The following is an 18,018-nucleotide window of genomic DNA, read 5'->3' as shown; positions in this document are numbered from 1 at the left end:
GCTTAATAATTTATATGTATTTTATTTATGTTCTGCAAGTTGTGAATATGACACAGTTTTAAAATAAAAATTTAAATTTTAAAAGGATTTGTGCTCATTTTACAAGGTCTAACTTCATTATAATTGGAGTTGTAGAAGCCTAAGTGGAGATTTGTGAGGCAGGGGTAGAGATGGGAGTTTCGACTGGTAATGAGTTTGCTTTTGTTTTTGTTTTTGTTTTTTGTCACTGGTGTTAGTCAAGCATAGGCAGGTAAATCCCTTTAAATTATTGAGAATACTTTATTTTTATTAAGTTTATTTGTTTATTTGGGGAGGGGGCAAAGAGAAAGGGAAATAATGAGAATCCCAGGCAGGCTCTGTGCAGAACCTGATGCAGGGCTTGAACCCACAAACTATGAGATCATGCCCTGAGCCAAAGTCAGAGGCTTAACCAATGGAGCCACCCAGGTGCCCCAATTATTGTGAATATTGTAGAAAAAACTTAAGCATTAGTTGGTTGACTGCATTAAATCCCCTCCATATCTGAAAGACTATTATTCTATAGATCAATTGTCAAGTCAAATAATTTAACTATTAATGTTAGCCAAACCTGTAACTACATAGAGTCCATATAAGTATCACCCTGATCTTCCAGTATTGAAATTAGAATGAATCAGTTGCTCCCCCAGGAAGCTAGGGAACAACTTCACCTTACAAGTCACTTGTTTCTGTTTTTCCTTTAATGACAATTTAACCCATTCATTGTAAGTCATTATTCCTCGGTGAGGGGGAGGAAGGACAGAGATAAATATATACATGTTTAGCATTTTCAGTTAACTCAATTTTATGCAACTAATTACTTAAAAATAGTGTTGAAACTAATTTTAGGAAGTAATAAATTTTAGGGAGAGTCCTGGAGAATATTCAGCCTTTTAATCTTCAAAGATTCTGGAGTTTGAAGTAGAAGGCCACTTTACTGAAAGTGTTACCAAATGTTTCCTGATTCCTGACCATCAAGCAGCCATTGAGAATGCCAATCAAAGTGCAAAGACTATCACCTACAGGGAGCACTTATAATTAACTTAAAAGCATAGATTAAATAAATTCATCTGTGCCAATGTCCCAAAGGCAAGGACAATCTTCCAAGCCTGAAAATAAGAGAAGCCAGAAGGATCCACAACAGAGAGTGGACTGCTGGTGTCCACTAAATCCACACTGAAAATACAGCCCATTCGTCAGGTCACTCAGATTAATCACTTATATCTGTGGACAACCTTCTCATAAGTGCCTTCCCCCCAGGAACTTACTAACCCACCCATCTATCTTCTGAGCAACACCAGTTTTGGTTGTTAATTACACCAAGAAAGAGGGCTCATGACTAAGACCCACAAATTCAGGTTTTATACCCAGTAGGCTGGAGGAAGAGGTTGATGCCAAGACTAGAAACAGGTCCATGCCCCTCACTGAGTGACACTGTCATTGATGGTTCTCATTGTATGTTGTGTCTGTTTTTGGAGAAAGTCAATCATGTCACTCTCTTGAGAAGAGAATGGTGATCAGCAGGGACACTTCTACAGTTTAATAAATGTAAACTACTCCAGACATGCATCAAGGTTCTATTTACTCTCTTCCTTGCCTTAGGGTGGAAGAAATCCCATAGAGAACAATAAGGGAGTAGCTTATCTTGCCCCGGAAATCACTACAGGCACACAGGAATTTTGCTATTTGTCTGAAAGTGACCAAAAAAAAAAAAAAATCCTTTGCTCAGTCACGTGACCCTGGCAGATATCTTCTCATAAGAGCGCTGTGTGGAGCTTCTGAAATTTGTGGAGATTTTTCTCTGCAGATGCAGGAAGAAAGCAGGTGGATGGGTGAATAAGTATGACCTTCCTCCTGGTCTCCTTGCTGGCATTCCTGAGCTTAGGCTCAGGATGTCATCATCGGATCTGTCACTGCTGGCACAGGGTTTTCCTCTGCCAAGAGAGCAAGGTGACGGAGATTCCCTCCGACCTTCCCAGGAACGCAGTTGAACTGTGAGTATCAGAGGCAGCGGGAACAATGGTGGGGCTGGCATTTGCGTGTTGTGTGCTATTATTATTTTCACTTTAGGCTGATAACGGTTGGGCTGAACTATTTCTGCGCTGACCAAAGGCTTGAATAAAACAAACTCCCCCATCCTAACAACTCTGTTCTCCCAGGATCTTAGTGAGAGCCTGTCTCAGCCAGACAAGGAAGGAAGTATGGAAAGCTCAATTCAAAGGCAGAAGGAAAATGTTTGAGTCTTTTCAACACATTTGCTCTTGGGTTCCAAACTATGTTTTGTAACCAGAAAAGTTAAACTAAGAAAAACTAGAAACTTTGAAGACCTGGAATTAGAGGCAGAAAGACAGTTTTGATTTAAGTGAAATACACAACATGTCTCCCTAAGGCCACTGAATTCAAGAAGGCACAAGTCACTGTCACTTTGGAGCCACCAGCAAATAATTCCTCAACAGAGGTTCTGCTTCCTGGAGAAACAGGGAACTAGAGGAGAAGGGAAGGGGTGTGAAGAAAGGGAGAAAGAACAGGGGAGGCAGAGTGGGCATGAAAAATATAGCATCGTCTTTCAAACAGCTAGGAAAATGTGATTCCCAACTTGAGAATTTTAGTAAACTATTTAATAGGAAGTCAACAGACTCTCAGAGTTGGACAAGATCTTAGACCAGTTCACTTTATCTCTTCATTTTGCAAATGAGGAATCTGGGATCTGGAGAGACAAAAGATTCGTGCAATCTCTTACAAGGAGCCAAAGCATAGCCAATACTAGAAAACGGGCCTTTTGACTCATAGTCTACTCTTCTTTCCCCCAAACCTCATTCTGTCCAACTAATTACTACTTCCCCAAAGAACTGGGAAGTTACAGCTCAGAGAATATAGATACACTCAGTATTTTTATTCCATGTATTTTATTTTTAAAAATTTTTTTTAATGTTTATTTATTTTTGAGAGAGAGAGGGAGAGAGTCAGAGTGCGAGCGAAGGAGGGACAGACAGAGAGACACAGAATCTGAAGCAGGCTCCAGGCTCCGAGCTGTCAGCACAGAGCCCGATGCGGGGCTCGAACTCACGAATCATGAGATCATGACCTGAGCTGAAGTTGGACGCTCAACCAACTGAGCCACCCAGGCACCCCTTATTCCATGTATTTTAAATAGAAGCTGCTATTCTGGACGCCTGTTTCACTCTTGGTCCCATAAGGCTAAGGAAGACTCTTATTTTACTGCAGAGTATGGTCATCTTTTCAGTTCACAATTACCACAGCCACACTCAAACATGGTAGTGACTTTCACATTGTCACTCAGGGACAAGTGGTTAGTAGTACACTTGTTTGGTTCCACTTGCTACTTTTTCCCTGGACATCCTAAGTCCTCAGTTCCTATCCAGAGGCAGCTGCAGCAGCAGAGTAAATAACTCGTCAGCTCTGTGTTTTGGGTACACTGTCTCAGATGAGACAGTTATTCCTGATTATGGGGAAGAATGTGCCGAGGCACAGTCTAGTCATTATAAACACAGGAGAACACCAATGCACCTGAGCTCCTGAAAGAAGTCACTTGCCCCTAAGCAACTTTGAACAATTATTTAACCCATTCTGAACCTCAGATTCCTCACTTCTGAAGTGGTTTTACTACAACCAGTTTGGTTGGGTTGTTATTAAGACTAAAAGACATAGTTGCCTCACAAATATAGCCATTTCTGCCTCTCCACTTCTTCCAATGTTTCCCTGTGGGCCAAGCAGTGCCAACCAGTTACTAGAGCATACAACCCCTAACAAGGTTTCATTTTAGTAATAATCCTCCATATCAAACTCCCTTCTGCACTAGGCCATCTACTTTCTTACATCTCTTTACCAGATTTTTTTTCATTATGCATAGAAAACATGAAGAAAGAAAATAAAGGAAGGAGGGAGGAAAGAAACGAAAATCCATTCCCAAACCCCAAACCTCAGGGAGTATGTGTGTATAGTGTGGAAGGAGCAGACGTATGATTTTTTAAATTAATTCATACTAAGATATAAATGACTAAAATTTGTCTGTCCAAGAGTACTTTGCAACTGAGAAAGAGACTGTAGGTAAGAGTGTTTGTAACTCTTGACAAAAGGTAGCCCTGGTCAACGCCTTCCTTAGGTGTATATACTAGAGGACAAAGTTGCATAAAACTAAGAAGGGGAATGCCCTTTATTGGCATTCCCCCCATCCCAGGAGTGAGTGTAGTTGCTTGAGAGTTTTGAAAGAGTTCTCCCAGATATCTAATCTTGAGAAGATTCTTTTCTCTGCACACTCATTAGTAGGGTATGAATTGGGCCATTTTAGAGTTTAGCTTTACAATCTTCTGGGCAAGGTATATACAGAAAAATAAGATACATGTTGCTTTGGTTGCTAGACATAAAAAAATTATTTGAGGATATTTTGGAGGTTAGTTTGTTCATCACAGAAGAGCAGATAAAATGCCAGATGAACTACTCAGGTGCTGAGTTATAATGAAAGAACCATTATTTTTATTTATTTGTGCTTTTTAAGAGGATTGGATTGGGTTTATCTGGAACATTGGCAGAGGGAAAATGAAACAGCTTGTTCAACTAAGTATTTCTAGTTCACCTTGCAGTCTTCTGCATTTGGATATTGACTTTAATGATGGTCACATCAAGTGGAGATGGATGGAATAGCTGGGCTTCACTGAGTGCAACTGTTTAATCCATCAATACATCACAGCTTCATTGTCTGTAAAATTCACCCAGGGGAGAACAAGTGCTACATCTTAACTATGTACAGTTTATCCTAGCAATGCATCCACCTTGCAGCACTTTCATTCTATCTATCTGCCAGCTATCACCAGAGATTTCTAATTCCCAACCATTAGCACATGTCAATGTTAACAAAAAAGGAATAGGAAAGCATCACCAACAGGCAGGTAGATTCCATTTACCAAAGGGCCCATACTATTTTCCTGAAGCTTTACACATAATACTTCATTAAAATTGCACAGAACTGCAAGTTTAGTATTATTGTTCCATTTTTCAGATGAAGCAAACTAAAGAGCTCTAGAGCCTGATAATTTCGACAGGCTCAGTCCTGTGGCTCTTGGATAGTAGAGCTGGGATCCAAACCTGAGCCCGTGCTCCCACAGCTTATCTCTGTTGTATAAAATAAAAGCCTCTATGGGGCGCCTGAGTGGCGCAGTCGGTTAAGCGTCTGACTTCAGCCAGGTCACGATCTCGCGGTCCGTGAGTTCGAGCCCCGCATCAGGCTCTGGGCTGATGGCTCGGAGCCTGGAGCCTGTTTCCGATTCTGTGCCTCCCTCTCTCTCTGCCCCTCCCCCGTTCATGCTCTGTCTCTCTCTGTCCCAAAAATAAATAAACGTTGAAAAAAAATTAAGAAAAAAAAAGCCTCTGACTCATTTTGTTTGTTCCTCTTCAAACAAACAAAAGATGTCCTTTAGAATTTTGACTGGAGGTTAGCAGTTTTTCTGTTAAGAGTCAATAATAAATACTTTAGGCTGTATGGGCCATAATTCTCTACTCCAACTTCTCAACTCTGTCACAGTTGTGGGAAAGCTGACACAGACAAAATGTAAATGAATAAGGATGGCTGTGTTCCAACAAAGCTTTGTTTTTTGCCACTGAAATTTGAATTTCATATAATGGTCACATGTCACAAAGTATCATTCTTCTTTTGATTTTTTTTTTATCATGTAAAGGATGAAAAATAGTCTTTGCTCATGAGCCACAGAAAAACAGATAGGCCAAGTATGGTCCACAGGCTATAGATTGCCCACCTCTGATTTTTTTTTTTAAATATGAAATTTATTGACAAATTGGTTTCCATACAACACCCAGTGCTCATCCCAACGGAATGGGAAAAGATATTCGCAAATGACATATCAGACAAAGGGCTAGTATCCAAAATCTATAAAGAGCTCACCAAACTCCACACCCGAAAAACAAATAACCCAGGGAAGAAATGGGCAGAAAACATGAATAGACACTTCTCTAAAGAAGACATCTGGATGGCCAACAGGCACATGAAAAGATGTTCAGCGTCGCTCCTTATCAGGGAAATACAAATCAAAACCACACTCAGGTATCACCTCACGCCAGTCAGAGTGGCCAAAATGAACAAATCAGGAGACTCTAGATGCTGGAGAGGATGTGGAGAAACGGGAACCCTCTTGCACTGTTGGTGGGAATGCAAATTGGTGCAGCTGCTCTGGAAAGCAGTGTGGAGGTTCCTCAGAAAATTAAAAATAGACCTACCCTATGACCCAGCAATAGCACTGCTAGGAATTTATCCAAGGGATACAGGAGTACTGATGCATAGGGCCACTTGTACCCCAATGTTCATAGCAGCACTCTCAACAATTGCCCACCTCTGATTTAAACTATAGCTGAAAGTGGCTAAATCTTACTGGCTTAAGTAGAGTTGAGGCAGTTTGAACAACATGGTGCCATGAGGAAAGTACTAAACTAGGTAAGCTGGGTCAGGAATGGAGGGAATTCTAAGATAACATTCTTTTTTTTTTAACATTTATTTATTTATTTTGAGAGAGATAGAGAGTATGAGCCAGGGAGGGGCAGAGAGAAAGAGACAGAGAGAATCCCAAGCAGGCCCCATGCTACAGGGCCTGACTCAGGGCTCAATCCCACAACCATGAGATTATGATGCTTAACCAATTGATCCAGACAGGCACCCCAGGTAATATTCATAGGAGGGTCTTTTGCTGTTTTGACAAGTCAGAGATGGTATAGTATAGCCTTTAGAATCCGAGAGACTGGAGTTCAAACACAGGCTGTGACACTGTTTTTTTGCTCAATCACATGGCCTCTTGGCCATGTCATGGAAACTGCAATGTGGGCCTTTTTCAAAGAGTTGCTGTGAGGACTATATGAGATAATGAATATAAAACACCTAGCGTAATGCCTCTCAGGTGGTGGTGGTGATGGCTGTTGCTGTTGTCATCTGTAAAACACTAGGGGGGAAAAAAAAAACACCAGCGGGCATTCATGACGACCAAATTAATCAATAGGTATGAGAATGATTTTCACAATTGATAGAAAGATCTTTATAACTCTGTAAGACTCCTACTTACTTAAGAACATTCTGGGATGAACACTGGGTGTTGTATGGAAACCAATTTGACAATAAATTTCATATGAAAAAAAAAGAATAATCTCCTCCTCCTCCCAGTGGCTGGAGGACTTACTCTCTGTGCACTTATTTTCTAAGTAAGAAAATGTGTTCTTTTAGGCTTTCAATATTTGGCAAGAACTCAGGGAGGTTTCGTTCTGACCACAGTCAAAGGAATTTTGATTTCTGACTTACCCTAGAAACTCAGTTTCAGTTGGAGGCAGTCAATGAATATAGCAAGGACACTTTGATCTTGCTTTTTTCTTCCTGGAGTTACAATTTCCAAGGAGAATGTGAACACCCCTTCAAAATCTGAAATTTTGACTAAGTGACAGTGCAGATACAGCTATCTTTCTCTTCAGCAGGGTCAGATGACCACAATACTAAGAGGAGAAAAGGGCCCACTGGTGGTCACTGTCGACGTAGAGAGATCTGTATTGAGATTTTATTATAGGCTGCCTTTTTTGACCCCTCTCTTCACATTAAGTTCCTGTATCTCATTGCAGTCTCAATTGGCCATCCCTTACTTTTAATTATCTAATTATTATTTTTTTTTTTTTTGCTTTGTTTTCTTCCTTTGCCTTATACTTCTTGTTTCACTGCTTTGGTTTAGATCACTCTCCTTACTCCATCATCATAGATTATTGTTTAGCTAGGAGCTCCTTTAGACTTTCTTAGTTCTAAGTACCGTGTGCCAAAAGGGAAGACTTTTCCTATGCCAATAAGGCTCTGTGATCTCTAAGAAGGAAATACAGCTTTTGATGTTTGCGAACAAGTTTAATTGTACTTTTTTCCCTCTGAAAAGCATATTCTGGAATTCATATTCTGCGGAACACATTTTAGGAAAGGCTAATCCAAAGGCTGTTCTATCCAACCCCAGCCACTAGAATGAACCCCTTGTCAAATATTAACTGTAACTTGGACCTCCTGACTCCTAATTCAGTATTCAGCATCAGCTGGAGATAAATCTTTGGATGGGTTTTTAGTACTTTGTGTCTGAGAAGCTACCGTTTAGGAATGTACTGTGTTCTCACGAAGAAGATGGTTTTGAAGACTATAGCCATGTGGAAACTAGATGTTACTTACACTGAAGTGAAGAAAGGAAAGATAAAACACTGGATTACAAAACTACTAAAACCACCCCTGACTTCTGGATTTGTTGAGTATTGATGGTTCACTTTCTTGGTTGCCCACATTCAATCAGTTTTACAAACTCCCTTCATATTGCTACTACCAGTAATTCTTTCTTTATTGCCATCATCTGTTTGGGCCCTGAACATTCAAAGCCTGGATTGTATAATTATGTTCTACTTTATCTCCTTTCAACCAACCTCTCCCTCTTCTCCAAATTAGCCTACACACCACCACTGAATTTTTCTGCATAAAATACCATTGCCACCATGTTATGAATCCCCAGCTCAAAATTACTCAATGGCTTGTTTTTCTGACTGCCTCTCACTACTGTCCAACAGGAGGCAGCTACTCTGCAAGGCTGATGAAGACTGGCTCTTTAATTCAGTGTGTGTACTTTTGCCTCCCTGTGTCTTCACCTTATGCCTATTTATACTATCCTCAGTTTCTTCTTTCTTGCCTCTTGAAGTCTGACCTACCTATCGTAATCTTGCTCAAAGGTTGCCTTCTTGATGAAGTCTTCCCTGACCAGTTCATCTTTATTTAGTCTGGATGCTAGTACTGTTCGATTCACACTTAATCTTACTTTGCTCTTATTTGTTCATGTGTGTTGTATTTCCTCAACTGCAGTGAAAATTTCTTTTATATTCTTTGTTGTGCCTGGTTCAATGCAATGTATGTTCTGGGCCTTCAATTACATGTAGAACAAATGATATAATAAATCAGGGGGAATTACATCTGTTTATTCACTCCGCTCTTCAATACTAAGGAAAAGATTCTTATAAAAGATGATTATTGTTCTCCCTGTGGTGCAGTACTATAAGATTTGATAGTTTTCTTATTTTCCTTGCTTTCTTTATGTGTTTGTTTTAAGAAAATGCCTATATGTCATTCTAGAATTAATTAATTTATTCAGAAGGATACAAAGATCAGAAGCAAAATCTTCCAAAGGTTGAACATCCTGTATTCTAGGCATGTCACTCAGTTCTCCTGACGTAAATAATACTACCTGCCTCTCTATACCTAATGAGAATATTAAAAAGATAAATGAAATTGCCTAAACAAAATCACATCAAGCCATGCAGTAATGTTCAAAGAAATATAATTTTTTCCAATTAAGGTCAGATTCCAAAACCTGAACATGAGGTTTTCTGTGTTCCCCAGATGTGCTTTGATTACTGTAGTTCTGTCTGGATATCAAAATCAAACACCCCACTGTGCAAATTGCCCCAAGTGTCCATATCTGGAGACTCTTACTGTCTTGTTTAGATATTTCTTTGAAAGAAACAAACAGCACAGTTTTCTTGCTAATGCATACATAATCCTTTCTCTTGGAACAAAATCAAGCACCTACTTTAGTGAGAAATGGTAGGTATATGTCCAACATTTGGAATTTAATTGGGCTGAGGGTAAGGGAGGTTTATATTCCCCATGGAGAAATCAGAAAAATGACTATAGGAAAAGCTATATAATGCTTATCTTGAAAGGGAAAAAGTAGAAATTCTATCGCAGGGAAAGAATCCTTTAAAATACAAGATGAATTCTACCCTCAGAATTGGCTAAGAGCTATAATTTACAGAGTCATTATCAGCAATTGAAGAGTAGGGGTTTGAGAGAGAATTCCAATTGCTTGGTGATGATAAAATCCCTTGTTTACCCTAAAGGTGAGCACTGTCCTTCCTCACCCAAGTCCTCTACCAAAGAAGCTGGGCTTCAGAAGCCAGACGTGTTGGCAATAAATGGGAAATTCATTTGACTTGTGATTATCCTTCTCCAAAGACACTAATTGGGTTATCTAGTCACTATGGTTGATTGGACTACACTTTTTTTAAGCTGTTAGATTTAGACTCTCCAATTCAGCTTTATTTAGACTAGACTGTAGCTTATATATCCCACAAGGTCAGCTAGAAAAGAGAGTAATTATTTTTAATTGCTTAGGATCTGATTATAATGAGATCTGGATGTTTGTTCTTAATCTGACCTCCCTGTGAAGTATCTCAGAGCATGTTGTGTGTCTCTGACCTGAACATGCCATTACCTCGTTCTCTCATATGGAATATGCTAGCGGATCTGAAAATCTTCAAGTGACGGACAAAAAAAAAAAAAAAAAAAAAAAAAACAGTATAAAGTAACCAAAGCTTTGCCATAGCCTTGAACTCAGGTATTTTTAGTCTTAGGAGTGGCTTGAGTCCTCTCTTTCATCCCTTCTCCCAGACCATTTCAGCAACAGCTAACACAGAGCCATCACAGAATCCACTGTCAGAAATAATGGAAAATAAACAGCATGAGCCAATTTTTACATCTCCCAATTGGCAAGCTTGATGAAAACCTTTAAAAAGTAGAAATCCAAAAAGCTCAGCTAAGTTTCAGTGAAACAGAGAGATTAATTAATTGAGGATATCAGAGAGAAAACTCATCAGTAGATTGGTGAAACCTGAAATAAATGATGCTAAAGTTTCATTCAATTCTTTTTTTTTTAAGTTTATTTTGAGAGAGAGGGAGGGAGCGAGCTAGCAGGGGAGGCAGGGGGTGGGAAGGGAAAGAGAGGGAGAGGGGTACAAGAGGAGGGCGGGGAGAGGGGGAGAGGGGGAGAATCCCAAGCAGGTTCCACACTGTCAGTGCAGAGCCCAATGTGGGGCTCAAACACACAAACCATGAGATCATGACTAGAGTCGAAACCAAGAGTTGGATGCTTAACTGACTGAGCTACCCAGGCACCCCTCATTCAATTCTAAAATGCTTTGATTTTACAAACATCTTCAGGCACCAAACTTCCCAAAGCAAAAAAGCTTTTTTTCAGTCTCAGAATCCAGCAGGTGTGTGATTCCTCAACTCATGCAATTTCGGTTGTGGGATTCTGGGGGGTTGGGTTCTGTTAGGCTCAGTAGACTGTTCTGTTGTTTTGACATGAAGCACAGAAAACCTCCACACAGACACCTCCGTCTCATTACTTTCAGCTTGGCAAGGGGTTTTAAACAGATTTGTGGGAGGTCCCATTTCCATCAATGGCTACAACTAAATAAATGAGGGCTGATGGGAGGTCATGGAACATTTCATCCACAATCCTCCTGGAATAAGAAGGGCATGAAAAAGAAAGGTCCCTCATATGGAAGGGCCATAGCCTGGAGCACTAGATTTTTCAAAAGTGGCCCCAACTTAAAATATTCTGTCCCTTCTAATAAAGTCTACTAAATTTTGGTTCAGACAATGGATCACATGCCTAGAAGACAGGGTTGCCTCTACATGTGCATTCTTCATCATCTCACAGTAACCGCTTCTGAATTGATATCAGTGCCTTCAGCCTTCTACCTTCCCAGCTTCCTGCTCTGAGCCCTTGCTCTGGTTTAATTCCCCTGTGGGTTCCAATAGTCAGATTCAGGAAAAAAGTCCCAAGTCCTATGTTTGACATTAAGGTCTTCCATATTTTGGCCTCAGATTAGCTCTCCTGTCCTCTTTCTCATCTTCTACCCTTTCAACTCTTTGCTTCATGCACTACTTTCTATTTCCAGATAGGTCTTCTATTCCCCTACCCAAATACTATTACCTTCTCCAACCTGAAGTATATTTGCCTATTTCAATATGGTTCGGTTCTGAGACCAAAGTAAAGATGCTCATTTTTCATGAAGTTTTCTTTCAACAGCAAATGTTTGGTTATGTTTGTGCAAGGCACTGTACTAGGCTCTTAGATAAACGGAACCAACAGGAGAGGCACAATTTGCCTGTACTTGTGGAGTTGCTCAAAGAGAAGAACATCAAAGAAATAATGACAATGATGTTTTTCCTCACCGTGTTCACAGAGATCAAAATCCCCCCTGAGAATCCAGCATACTCATTGTTAAACCCGCTCATTTGAAAATTAACTGCAAGTTGCAATCTGAAATTCTAAATTGTGGGAACTGGAAGAAATGGATGCCCAGTAAAAGCCAATGAGAAGATGTCTACCTGTTTGCTGTCAGAAGACAGTTGATGAAAAGATGGGCATCTGTCTGTCCCATAGAGACTTGCCCTTTTGACCACCTAGGCTTGATTTCAGGAATTATGCAAGACCACTTCCAGAATAGTATAGTCTTTAAAAGGTCAGAAAAATCCTTGCTTTATTTTAAAAGGAGAATATGGACCTCAAATAAAAGAGAATGACAAATGAACACCTGCAAACTTATGGTAAGGTTTAACAGAAAAATGTCCAAATATTTAAATTTGACTAGAAGTTTTTAAATTGTGCAAATACAAGGGACTGGGTTCTTTGAGTTGAGATAAAAGAGAATGATACAGAAGGTGGAAAACAGCACCAAAAGGTTAAGCTTCATCTGCACTGTTTTCTTTGCCAACTTTATAATTTTCCCCAAAGCTGCTGTGTTCATGAATACTATTATATGGATACCAGGAGATAATACGTTAAAGGAACATATGTATTAATGCACTGTGTATGCCAGCTTTCCCCTAGAGAAGCTGAGTGTCATCTCTGAAATTTGGTAATCACACAGAGTCTCAACAAAACACAGATGTCTCTTCTGAAATGACACAACTTAAAATTTTCAACTTTGGCAAAAGGAGGACACTAATAGGGAGTCCTTAAATGCTCTTGAATGTATAATCAGTTTTCTTTTTGTGTAAATTTCAAACTGTTTCTGCATGGTTTTGTTAGCTTTAGAATAGAAAAACAAATTGAACAAAAAAGAGTGATCACTCCATCACCAAATAATGTCTGAGCAAGTATCAAGAGTCCGCCCAAACCCTTGCCACTGCTATACCCCCACCAAAGCTAACCTCTGATCAGGGCAGGAAGGGAAGAAACCTTTATTTAATTGGGGTTTGTTTTGTACACAACAAGCTGTGTAGAATTTCTGTAAGTAAATATATTGGGGGTGGGAGAAAGGCAGTGGAAAATGCAACAAGAAACACTCTTTTAATTTAGAAAACAAGCTGAAAAGGCAGTGAAAGCAAATATGAGAATATGGTGAACAGAAAAGAGGTCATCTGAATTTCTACATACAGTAGCAGAATTGCTTATCAGGACCCTGATTGTAAAAATCTGTCGGGCTCCTTCAATAAGAACATACAGTCTTGGAATGGCATCTTATTCCCCCAAACAAATACTAGAGACAAGAGAAAAAAAGAACAAACAGTTATGATAGCCAGATAGGAAAATTATAAAGTAGCTCTGGAGAAAATTACAAACTAGCTCTGGAGAAAATTACAAAGTAGGTGTGGAAGCAGAGCTCTCCACTAAGATGCCAGAGGGAGAGCAAAACAGCAACAGAAGTTGGAAGGAAAGAAGGAAAGAACGAGAGGGAAGGAGGGAAGGAAGAGAAGGAGGGAGGGAGCGAGGGAGGGAGCAAGGGAGGGAGGGAGGGAGGGAGACAAACCCCTGGGCATTAGAGTTAGGAAATCTCTGAGCCAGTATCTAAATCTTGCCTCTTGAGTTGGTCAAATTCCCTGGATAAGATTTTCCCAAGCTCCTACCCAGATGGTGAAGCCCCATGTCAGCATTCTGGTAGCTGAGGAAAGGGCTAGGGTCTTAGCATTTAGCATCCTAAGTACTCCTTGGCATTCTCCAGTCCAGAAACTATCTACTCTACTCTCTTTAAAGAGTAAACCTTTGCTGTTTTGCTCAAGTGGGGAGAAGCACTTGCCTGAATGCTCCAAGGGGGAAGCATGCCTGCCTCTTCATTTTTCTACCAATCCTTGTACGTTAGCCACCTGACCCTGTTTGTTCTTCATGCCCATTTTCAGGAACATCAATGCCTCCAATTCCTGAGTGTTTTAGGGATTGTGCAGTGTAAGTACTGCCAAGTCAGTACTTCTTAAACTAATGTGTAGGCAAATCAGAATATATTGGGAAAATTCAGATTCTAGTTCAATAAGTCTGGAGTGGAGCCTGAAAGTCTTCATTTCTAACCAGCTCCTAGGAGGCTTTGTGGCTTTATGCCTTTAAAAAAAAAAACAAAAAAAAACAATGCTGTCTTCTCAGTGGAGCTTTTAGAGGAAATAAATAGTTACATGTTTACTACACCATCTCTTCTCACCAATTATTATTCAACCCACTCATTCTGGCTCTCTTCCCATAGGAACCACTGAAAATGTTCTTGTCACAGGTACCAATAAACTTATATTTTCATTATGTTTTATACTGTGGTTATAGTACTTTTCAAATAAAAAATAAAAATTTCAATATAAGAGGAATGCCACACAATTCAGATGCCAGATTCAATGGTCACTCCCCTATCCACATCTTACATGCCTCTCAGGAACATCACACAGTTAGCCATCTTCTTGCTTGAATCACTTTTCTACCACACTAGACTTCCTCCTACATCTCACGACAGACCTTGGTCTGTGTTGAGTTCTTTACTGCTTCATGGTCTTTCAATGTTAGTTTCCCAGGTTCCACCTGGATACTCTTGTCTCAAGCACCTGTATTCTCTGTAGGGCTCTTATCCAGTCCATGGCTTTAAATATCACCTCACCTATATTCAAAATATATATGCTGTGCCTGACCTCTTCTTTAAGCACCAGGCAGGTAATATCCAGCTGAAACCTTGGTCTCTCCACTTGGATTTCTTACTGGCATTTCAAAACAAAACAAAAGGAGCAAGTAGAAAATAGTACACTTAATCACCCTCCCCTAAATCTCTCAGAATCTCCTCTCCCAAGCTTCATCATCTACATAAATGCACATAGCACCAGCCCCCCAACCCTAAGTCCAATCCATCACCAAGTGCCAGAGATCTGACCCCTAAAAAATAGCACAAAGGTCTCCACTTCTCCTTATCTTCCTTACTATCATTCTAGCTCAAACCATGATTGTCTCTCACCCAGGCACAAATGTCTACTCTCCTCCTTATCTTCCCTACTATCACTCTAGCTCAAACCACCATTGTCTCTCACCTGGGTTATTGCAATAGTCCCCACCACTTCCATCCCCTGGTTCCACTCAAAGTGACAATCCAGCCCTCACACAGCAGCTCGATAAATTTTTAAAGAGTATCATACATAGTCACTTAGAATTGCACACAGAATAAAATTTAACAACCCATGTTTCATGATTACCTTCTATGACCGGCACCGTTCTAGGTGCTAGAGCACCAATATTGAGTAAAACAGAAAAAAATCCTTCCCCCTTGGAGCTTCTGTGCTTTGCCATGGCTGTAAGGCACTCCATGATCTGATCTCTACCTGCCGTTCCAGAGGCATAGTGTACATCATCTATCACCTGCCCGTCACCACTAACCTTAGCTGCCCGAGGCCCCTTCTGCTCTTCCAATACACCAAGCTCTTTCCCACTCAAAGTTTTTTTTAACTTCCGTTTCTTTGTCTATATGTCTTTTTCCCCCTCTCTAGTGGTCATTCATCTTTCGAGTGTATACTGAAATGCCACCTCCTTAGAGAGGTCTTTTTTGACCAGTCTGCTATAATAGCAATCCCCATTGCTCCTGCATAGGACTCTTTTCTTTCATAAGGTAACTGCAATTTGAATGTTTTTACTCACCTATTTACTTTTATCCACTAGAAACTAGAAGTAAAGTTTCATGATGGCAAGGATTCCAGCATACAGAATAGTTCCTGGTACACACTAGATGATCAATACATACATGAATGAATAAATGAAAGTCCCTTCAAGCAAATAAAAACTAGAAGGAAAGACCAAATGTAACAAGCATCTAGTAAGTCCTACTCTATCACCATGCTGTTTGCTTCTCATAGTATCTCACCCAGCAGTCTTGCACTGTAGCTATTACTGTTTTCATTCTGGAAATAAAGAAAATGTAATTAAAGAACTAACCCAAAGCTATTCAGCTTCTCAGTTTCAGAATTGAAATTGAGATTACTGATAAAACTGATTTTAAAATGCCCAGTGTTCATACTAAGCTTGAAGAAAAAAAAAAAAAACAAAGAGGACCTCCCTGTGCTCTGAACTCCTAAAGCCAAAAAATCTAAACTCTTCATTGAGCTTAAATATGTACAATTCTGGAGCCATCCATAATGCAAAACTTACATATTGTCTTGTCTCTCAAATCCTGTAAGCTCTCTGAGGGCCAGCATTCCACCCTTCCAGCCATCCATGATTTTGTACTCAGTAACTAATGAACAGGGAGCATGCAGGCAGACAGAAGATGAGTGAGTAGGGTCGTGTCTAAATAGGACTAAAAGGTAAATGTCAATGGCCATTTCCAGTGATAAATTGCAAAGTAACCAGAAGTTGTCTAATAATGCTCAAGAGCCTCTTGTGCAATATGTGCACCTGTGGAAAAGGTGATTGGCTCTTCTCCCTGTTGTCCCTTACATATTTCCTGTGAGGACAGTCCCTCAGAAATAATCAACCTTAAGCAGGCTTAGTAGCTGACCTTCTATAGCTGTAGAGGTTTAACAAAAGTGAATGCCATGCGGAAATGCACTGCTTGCTGAAGGCTTGGAGAGCTCTGTAGATGCTCCCTAAATGGTACTCATAAAATGACGAACCTTGAAGATGATGTTATAAAAGTGCCACAGAATTTTTTTAAAAAAATCCTTATTGATCTCATATGACCTCACAGCTTCTTTTCTACAATTTCTCCTAGATTTGAGGAACTGTACCTCTGTTGTCTCATCTTGGATGTGTTTTCAAGTCTGGGCCAAGTTGCTCTAACTAGTCCACATCATATATAACATGATTCAAAAAACAGCAAGCTGGCTCAGTTCACCCAAAACATCTCCCCTGCTACTTGTCACAATGCCATCATTAATAAATAAATCCTTGCTGCCTTCAAGATTGCCTTAATTTCCAAGACTCTGCAAAGGAATCTAAAATCCTTTTGGAAGAGAAATATCTTTAAGTTTCTGAAAACTGGCCTTTTGCTCTAGCATTTTCAAAACAGATTCCTCATAACTCTACTTTTATAAGATGCTCAAGAAAAAGTAAATTTTATTTAACTTTTTTAATGTTTATTTGAGAGACAGAGCACAAGTGGGGGAGGAGCAGAGAGAGAGGGAGAAACAGAATCCAAAGGAGGCTCCAGGCTCTGAGCTGTCAGCACAGAGCCCGACACTGGGCTCAAACCCACGAACCATGAGATTATGACTTGAGCCAAAGTTGGACGCTTAACTGACTGAGCCACCCAGGCACCCCAGGAGAAAGTAAATTTTGAAAAGTCTTCCATGACCAAATAGGTTTGGGAAAACTGCATGCTATACCCCCATTCTAAAGATTCACAAAGTACATAACATATTAAAGGCTCTCAGAAGCATTCCAATTCTATATAATCCATAAGTGTTCCACAGGATACACTTTTGGAAACTCTGATTTAGTGAGATATAGCTAACCGAGATTATGCTTTGGCAAATGGGCCTCCGTATATACCCAGAGGAACTGGAGAGTTGAGAGAAGTAGTATATACAACCCAATATATGTGGTAAACACCAAAAACTATTTCCCCTCTTTTCAAAATTCTATGTGTGCCGAGTCTTCACCTGTGGAAAACCTGCTTTGCTCTTCCAATCAGAGAATTTTTATGCTACATGAACTTCAGAGAGCATACACTTCCTCCGTCCCTTTGTTTTAAGAATTAAAACTGAGGCCCAGCAAGATGAAATGACTTGCCTAAAGTCATGTGGGTAATTACAGGTATTTTCTAGCCTCTATTTCCAAAGCCAAAACTTTAAACCCACAATTGACAAGTTTCTATGTCTGGCTTGCTGATGAAGCATACCTCTCTCCTCCCATAAAGAACAGAAAACCCTCCACTGCCACCTTTACCTCTCCTCTTACTCAA

General features: G+C 40.0%; 1 protein-coding gene across 4 annotated transcripts in view; it reads left to right on the top strand.

Annotated features, from left to right (window-relative positions):
* The first annotated feature begins 1,754 nt into the window (after window positions 1-1,754).
* Window positions 1,755-18,018, top strand: part of FSHR (follicle stimulating hormone receptor) — a 175,333-nt gene continuing 159,069 nt past the window's right edge. For 2 of the 4 annotated variants that reach the window (XM_006930085.4, XM_019826174.3), the window contains exon 1: window positions 1,756-2,012. In XM_006930085.4, the coding sequence (XP_006930147.1) occupies window positions 1,861-2,012 (152 nt within the window). In that variant the 5' untranslated portion in view covers window positions 1,756-1,860. 4 annotated transcript variants of the gene reach the window in all.

Source organism: Felis catus, chromosome A3 (genome assembly GCF_018350175.1).
Source record: "Felis catus isolate Fca126 chromosome A3, F.catus_Fca126_mat1.0, whole genome shotgun sequence".
In the NCBI taxonomy this organism is placed as follows: Eukaryota; Metazoa; Chordata; class Mammalia; order Carnivora; family Felidae; genus Felis; species Felis catus.
Note: the sequence above shows the minus strand (reverse complement) of the source record. Positions and strands in the feature narration are given on the sequence as shown.